This window comes from Poecilia formosa, unplaced genomic scaffold (assembly GCF_000485575.1).
Source record: "Poecilia formosa unplaced genomic scaffold, Poecilia_formosa-5.1.2 Scaffold32, whole genome shotgun sequence".
NCBI classification, from domain to species: Eukaryota; Metazoa; Chordata; class Actinopteri; order Cyprinodontiformes; family Poeciliidae; genus Poecilia; species Poecilia formosa.
Genome location: NW_006799971.1, coordinates 2384399 through 2392537, shown reverse-complemented (window position 1 = coordinate 2392537; position 8139 = coordinate 2384399). Strand labels below are relative to the sequence as shown.

At 40.5% G+C, this 8139-nt stretch overlaps 1 protein-coding gene across 1 annotated transcript in view; it reads left to right on the top strand.

The window, feature by feature from the left end:
- Positions 1–8139, top strand: part of gtf3c1 (general transcription factor IIIC subunit 1) — a 27333-nt gene that overhangs the window by 16284 nt on the left and 2910 nt on the right. The window contains 16 exon segments of the mRNA XM_016670264.1: positions 490–622; positions 710–797; positions 912–973; positions 1103–1211; positions 2023–2165; positions 2278–2420; positions 2500–2584; positions 2668–2780; positions 3166–3225; positions 3377–3470; positions 4151–4323; positions 5027–5590; positions 6392–6534; positions 6743–6847; positions 6926–7215; positions 7829–8129. Of these exon segments, the coding sequence (XP_016525750.1) occupies positions 490–622; positions 710–797; positions 912–973; positions 1103–1211; positions 2023–2165; positions 2278–2420; positions 2500–2584; positions 2668–2780; positions 3166–3225; positions 3377–3470; positions 4151–4323; positions 5027–5590; positions 6392–6534; positions 6743–6847; positions 6926–7215; positions 7829–8129 (2606 nt within the window).

The following is an 8139-nucleotide window of genomic DNA, read 5'->3' as shown; positions in this document are numbered from 1 at the left end:
ATAACTTTTCAGTTAGATTCTAAATTATGACCTTCCACCTCTGTGGTTTATTTTAATAGTTTGGACAGTTCGTTGCTTGGTGGAGAACTTTGTATGTGCTTGAATTCAGTGTGCGTACGTGTTTGGAAACGAGCCGTCTCTCTCAGCCTGTTTGTCCTTGTTTTTGTGCAGTTATGGGAGCAGATTAATGAGGTCCAGGGTGGGAGGAGTTGTTTTGAGTGTTGTGTATCTTGTTGCTGCAGTGAGGCTGCACAGGGCCTTCAGGAAGCGCAGGCCGCCGCCAGTAATCATCTCAGCTGTTTTACAGAATCTTCGGAGGCTCTTCCTGTTGGCCTCAGTGCGGCTGCTGTGTCACACTCTCAGTAACAGATAAAATAATGTAACGTTACATAGAAACTCGCATCTGTTTGTAGTCAAATTTTTTAGATTGTGAATTAAATCAGCTGTAATAATCAGTACCTTTCATTTCTCCCATTCTTGCTCCCTTAGAGGTAGCTATGAAGTGTGTGACGACGGCTCCATACCGGGAGACGGCAGAGGAGCAGCAGGTCTGGACTCTGAACTCTTCAGTCATCTGAAACGCAACTGGCTGTGGACATGCCACCTACTCACCTCTAAGCCGGTAACATAAACATTAGAATCACAGTCTAAAATTGCAACAGTATGTTGATGTAAGACTTTTATTGACTGTTATTATTATGGTTTCCAGAGGCCAAGTATTTCAGAGGGACCAGATTCCAAACTGAGGCTGAAGAGCCTGCTGAGTAGAAATTCCCTCAGGATGACTCTTCAAGCTGGTGAGTTTGTTGAAGGGCTTTTGTCCGTCACTTGTATCAAAACCTGGTGAGTTCTTGTGAAGCTGCCGTAGTATCATGTTGTTCCTGAACTTAACATGATGTTTGTAATGACAGGAAAAAGCCTCGCACCTTGTTATTTGACCAACAAGCGGCCTCTGATTGCAGAAAACGTTGAGGTATGACTGCGTGTTAGCTTCCGGTTTTTGTAATATTCACTTGATGTAACTACATAATCAAACAAATTTAAGTTATGGTTTTTATATCCACTTGCTGATTAAAAATATGATTGATTTCTCTGTAAACAGATGGGGATAGAGTCGGTTTTAAGAAACAAGCTGGTGGTTGGAGGAAAGGGACAGACAAGGAAGAGGAAGAAAACACAAGCGGTCAAGGCCCCACGCAGGAAGAAAAAAGGTATTGTGTTGTTTACCATAGAACATGGTTCAGATGTGCTTGAAATTGTTTGTTAAAGAGTTGAAAGGTGTAATTTTGTGAAATTATCAGGATGTTTTCTTAAGATGTTGTAAAAATTCACAAGATCTGTTCAATGAAATCATCTAATATCCAGACTTTAAAAGTTTAAAATGCTTTTCTTTACTTTTATTTAGTAAATTTATACATTTTTGTATTTGTTCGTTCAGTGGAACTGAACATCTGCTGAGCTCATTATAGGAGCTACTTCTCAGTGAAACACTGGTAAAAAAGCTGTTAAAGGGTTAACAGGGGAGCCATGTTTTGGTAACTTTCTATGGGCAGAGTTACAGAAAGAACAGGAGTTTTTAAAGAGACAGAGGCCCAATTTAAAGACGTTAAATTGCAAATTCAAATTCTTCTACATTATATTTAATATGTAGCATTTTTATAACAACTGGATTTAATAGTTATTTCATTGCTCTATAAAATGGTGCTATGTGCCTGGAAAAAACATAATAGCGCTCTGTTAAAAACAAAAATGTGGGCTTAATTAAAAGTATGTTTAAAAGCTGCTTAAAGGTTGTTGTTTGCTAAAGATGCTTTTAATTTGACAAGCGAGACTCGGCGTTACATATGTTCTAATTTAATCTACCATATTTGGGATTTAATGCACTGAACATGGGTTACTATGCAAGCACATTTTTTTTATACCTTTAACGGTCTTAAATTTTAAATTGAGCTTACTGAAACCAAAAATGAACAAAAAGTAAATACCTGAATTTCCACTGTTCTGTGTGCATTTGTTGTATAGAACCTAGAAAACGCACTCGAGCCCATGACGCGACTGACCACCAGGCTCTGAAGAGAATGACCAGACACCGAGTCTACTGGTCCGTTCAGGAGGACTCGGTCATGATGCTCTGCTCCGTGGCATCACACCTGCTCAACAGCAAGGTACAAATACACATCTGTTAGACATCAGACTCTTTTGATCATTTTTTTACTGTTTTTTTTTTTCTATAATCAACCTCCTGAAAGACGCTTTTCTTTCTTTCTTGTTTTGCAGATAAAAAGGCCGTTTGTGCCATTCTGTGTCGTAAGAGATCTTCTCCACGCAGAGTTCGACATATCGAAAGATAAAACATCTGTCGCTGTTGGACGTCGCACAAGATACATCCTAAAAAATCCTCAAACACTCCTGAACTACAGGTGGGGCTAGAGAGCACATGTTAGACTGAACTTTTTCAATGAAATCCCTCAAGGCGTTTTAATGAGCTGTTTGTCTCAGGATCTGTTTGGCTGAGGTGCATCAGGACAAAGCTTTGATGAGCCTGTTGGAGAAGAACAAACCTGCTGACCCGGATCAGGCAGACGTGCGTTAATCTGTTTCTGTTTTCTTAACCGTTTCATGTTGACGGTAGGGAATTTGGATTCATGCTTGCTCGTTGTGTTTTAGGACTGCGCCGAAGTCTTCTCGGAGTATGTGCGGCTGCTGAGACAGAAGTTCAGCACCGTCATGTGTGATCGCAACCTGGTCATACCTGACTCTCAAGAGCAGATCTTCACACGGTAAGAATAGATCAGGGGGTGTCCAAAGTGAGGTGCATGGGCCATTTTTGGTCATTGAAATAATTTTTGTTTGGTCCCCGACAACAAGTCAAGAAAGACAAAAATTTGTCCAGCAAAATAAAAAACAATGGCTGACCCACAAAATGTCAAAATTGTTTGAAGCCCTTTTTTATGGTTTGGATCTTTAATGATGTACAGATTTAAATTTTTTTAAGTTTATTGTTGAGCAGATAAAACTAAAATTTAAAAAATCGCAAGTAACAAATTTGTAAAATATTTTGACTCCCGAAGGCAAAACGTTTGGCCACCACTAGCATAGAAGATTTTTCTGTGTTTGTCTTTAAAACAGATCAAGGTTACCATATGCATAATCTTTCGTTTGCAGATTTAAAGTTTCTGCGATAGACAGTGGAAAATATGTCCCATCCAAAGACATCATCAACTGGTAAGGATTTTTATGGATGTCTTCAAGATGTAAAGCATTTTGAACTACCGTGTTGCTGAATTGTGCAGTACAATTAAACTTGGATGAATGTTTCTTCTGTTTATGTTGGTTTTGGTGCCTATCATGGTTTGTTTGTGTTTATTCCTCACAGCAAAGAAGACATCCATGCTATCGTCTTACACAATCTGATCCAGAGCTCTATGTCTATGACCAATGGTCAGATGAAGTCTTTCAGATCATTTCAGGTGACAACAACATGCCATTTAGTTTGAATAAATGTAAAATGCAATAGGACATTATTTAAGCCTCTCTTGTTGCGAGGTGTTTATTTATTGTGAATTTTATGTTCAGACTTGCATCTGTTGGTCTTCTGTCATCATTTTACAACAAAAAAGGAGTATTATTATGTAATATTGACTATTTGAGCTTTACATTACATTATGTTATAATATTATTCCCTCATCAAAACCATACCTGGAGTGTTGCTTTGATTCTTTCATGCATGTTTGAGAAATCCTTTATCTCCCATGGCAACCATTCAGCTGTGTAAAACATTTGTAGAAACTGAGCTACTGCTCAGTGAAACACTGGTAAAAATGTTAAGGGGTTAATAGAGGAGCCATGTTGTGATGACTTCCTGAAGGCGGAGTTTCAGAAAGTTGGAGTTTTTAAAGAGACAGAGGCCCAATTTCAAGGTGTTAAATTATCAAGTAAAATTTCTTTTTAAGTCATATTTGATGCAGCATCTCATCACTGCTGATTTTAACTGTTACTTGATTGTGCTACAAAATGGCTCCGTATGCCTGGGAAATGCGTCATACTGCCCCTTTAAAATATTTTGATTGAGTCTTGTGACCAAATTCATAACATAAAATTATGAATTCTTACATTTCTGCCAAATAAAGTTTTATTTTTCGTGTTTTAGACTTTCCACACATACAGTAAGTATAACCAGGAGCTGCTCTGTCGAGTGTTCGTCCAGTGCAAGAAGAGACGTATGTTCAATCGCCGTCGCATCAGTAAGACGCTCGAGCCCAAGAAGAACCGAGGCCTGCCCATGTTGCCCATGTCCTTCCAGATGTCCCAGACCTACTACAGGTCAGCGTTCTTATGTCCTGTATTAAGTGATTTACAATTTTTAAATTTCAGGTTTAGACATGAAAATACAGTTAAAAATTCACGTTTTCTGGTATTAGACATGTATAAATAAATAACAGAACATAGCAGTTTGCCGGTGCCGGTACAAACCTCCAACTCTTAATAATCAGATTTGAGAACACAAAGCTCTGTATTATTTCTGCCATCTTGTAAGTCTCAGATAAAATTTAAACCCTTTTTGTAGTGAGTTATGCAAACAGCTGCTTCATTGGCTGGAGTTGTGCTCAAAGTTGATGCTGCTTTTCTGTTTTGTGTTGTAAGTTTTTGATAAACAGAGCCAAGTTTGCCTAAAGTGCCATTTATTTTCAATTAGGGATGCACTATATATTGACATTAACAATATCGACCAAAGTTGCTGTTTTTTTTTTTTTTTGTTACATATTGGAATCGATCTCACAAGTAAAAATGTTCCGAATCCCGATATTAATATGTCTTTCAGAGGAGTTTATGCATGTGACAAAATGTATGCTTATATAAATGTATTTGTGTTTTTCAGTTACAGATATCAGCCCAAATTTGAATGTATATCTTAGAGTGACCTGAAATTAATAAAAGATTGATATCCGGTGTTTGATGGAAATTAACAGCTTAAGCAAATTAACAGCTCAAACAAATAATTTGACTGTATTTTGTTGCCTGGCAGGCATTTCGTGTGGCGCTTTCCATTTTCCCTGTGCACCGACTCCTTCTGCTTCTTGAGGAATTTAATAACCAGAGGGCCAGGGGTGGACAGGCCTGTCACCGCTTTCTATCACGAACCTGAAAACAGGTCACAAACTGGCGAGGAGGTGTGCGTCAGGAAAACGTCAGAAAAGGCCAAGCACAACTCTGAAACGGAGCCACAGATGCAAACAGCTGGAGCCAAATCCACAGTCAAAGTAGACAACAACCAAAGTCTAACGCGGGAAGAGGAGAAATCCCAGGAATCAGAAGAGAAACTTGAGAACACAGAGGAGAAGATCCAATCAGATGAACAGAAAGATCCATCTGGAGATGATGATGCTTCCTCGAGCAGAGAGCAGATGGATGAGTCACCGGATCCTCCAGACCTATCAGATATGCTGCTGTTCCCTCTGAGCTCTCCAGGGGGCGCCTGCTTGGTCTCCCTCAGCTTGATGACTCTGGGATGGCTGAGCGTCCATGTGTCCATCCCCAAGCAAATCGTAGTGGTGGACAGCAGCCTGGTGGACAATGAGGTGGTCAAGAGGTGAGTTCCTGTTTGAATGAAACTGGTGTCTGATCAAAGAAGTTTCCGGTTTTTTTTCTTTTCAAAGTTTTGAAAGAAGTTTATTTTGGGATAGACAAATCAAAAATACCGTATTTTCCGCACTATAAGGCGCACCAGATTATAAGGTGCACCTTCAGTGAATGGTCTATTTTAAAACTTTTTTCATATATAAGGTGCACCGCATTATAAGGCGCATAGAATAGATGCTACAGTAGATGGTGGAGGTACGTTATGCATCCACTAGATGAAGCTGCACTACAGGGAATATCAACAAAACAATCCGACTCCGGTCGGCGAGGAGAGCCTTCCGTGACTGGGCCGGGGCGTGGCCGGACGATGGTCACCCTTCTCCGTTCGCGCACAGCATGTTGGTGGAGATCGTGGCGCTAAATGACCTGCAGGTGACCTGATTCTAGACGGTCGGTAGGTAGATGGTCAGTCAAACTTTATTAACAAACCAGCATTCTGACAACTATCCCAGCATGCACCGCGCGCTTCTTCTTCTACGGGGAAATAGAAGTCGGCGGCTGCTTACTGTAGGTGCTAGACCTGTTGTGGCTCAATACTGGTCCATATATAAGGCGCACCGGATTATAAGGCGCACTGCCGGCTTTTGAGGAATTTGAAGGTTTTTAGGTGCGCCTTATAGTGCGGAAAATACGGTAGGTTACATAAACCCTTTTTGTGCGTTAATATTGCTGTAATTTGGTGCTATTGAAGTTGCAAGGCCAACATGAAGAAAAAGCAAAAGATTAAAAAGTATGACTTATTGATTTCCAGCATGGCTGCTTTGGAAGAAGATGATGATGACAACGATGACGATGGCGATGAGTGTGTTGGAAGAAAAAAGCTTCAAGTGAGCGCTCACCAAGCGTCACACACCAACTACTTGTTGATGCGGGGCTACTGCTCTCCAGGGATTGGTAAAACTTTGTGTTATTATTTTTACTTTTCACTTTTATTTCCATTGTGTTCACTGAAAATTGTCATTCTATTGATGGTATTTAGTTTAGTTTTTTTTTTTTTTTTTTTTAAAACGTGCTTTTTTTTCTTATGCAACAGCAACTTTTTTGTTCTATGAAAAAACAGAGAAAAAAATTCAACTTCAATAAATATATTTTTTTGTTTTAGTTAAGTTGCGCAATCTTAACATGAATGACAACATTGTGGTGGAGTCGTGCATCCTGAAGCTCAGTCTGCGAGACGTTCCAGCTCACCACCTCTTTAGTGAACAGAGTAGGTACCAGAGGATTCAAAACTTTCACAAGTAAGTTTTCTGAGCTGTAAAATCAAGATTTTTCTTGTTATTTCTAGTTGCTCCGCCCTTGGAGTTGACTAAATCTGGCCCCTCGCTGCTGCCTCCCATCCTCACCCGCATCATCCTGTCGCCGTCCTACTCTCCGCCCACTGCAGAGGAGTGTGACGAGCGCTTGGTTCGGGACAGATGGTACAGCGCCCAGGATATTGAGGCGTGCGCTCGGCTCAGGAGGAGTTTAGACGAAGCCGGTGAAAAGGGGTTGGATGAACGGGATCTCCACGTCTCTCATCTCCACCTGCAGGAGGCGCGGTCTGGACGCACGAGGAGCCTGCAGCAGTACCTGAAGGTAAACGCACAGAGCTAATTGTTGCCTATTGGCTGCTAACTTTTCACTTTCGCTTCACAAGTTAATGAAAGTGGCGCAAATAGAATAGAGATGCACCAAGATGATATGTGGAAATAAAATCATATACAAATATTTTCTGATCTACTACAGCGTTTACATTAAAAAGTGCAACATTGCTGGGTAACTCAGTGATTAGGTTTTTTGTTTTTTTAATAGCATTCTTTATTTAAGAATATTATTATGAACCCAACATATACGCATCTGCATATATATACATGCACATACGTAATACAACAAAAAAGAAAAAAGGATTAGTGTCTCAGTAAACATTTAAAATCCATTTCAGTTATTGACATTTCTCAGACAGGTCCTCATGGGCTCACATGTTTCTCTCATAAAAAAAGAGAAACATACATATATTTAATGGACACACCGCGATAGCGAAGTAGTATTTTTTTTGTTGTTTTTTTTACATTAACAGAATATCAACAAAGATTTGTGCACATTTGTATTGGAAACGCAGCTGGTGTGATTTTTGTAGATGGGAAGTTGTAAAAATCTGGGATCCTATAGAGCGAAGTAGATGTCTCTGATAGACGCTTTTCTGCTTCAGGATCTGCAGGAAGAAGGCCAGGTGGTCCGAGTCGGGAGCCAGAGCGTCCGCTGGGTCCTCATGCAGCACGCCGAGCCGTGGCTTCTGACTGTAAACTGCAAACAAATGTCTCAGCCTCATGAGAACGCCAACAGGCGTCCCCACCTGACAAGTCAGTACAACTTCCCCTTCGCACGCAAGAGGTGCATTAAAGCAATGCAGCTGGAGGCTGAGGGACCGCCTGCAAAAAAACCTGCATCAGGCAAAGAGAAGCAAACGGACGGAGATACCAGGGCTGATGGACCTGGGAAATTTGATGCAGACGATGGAAC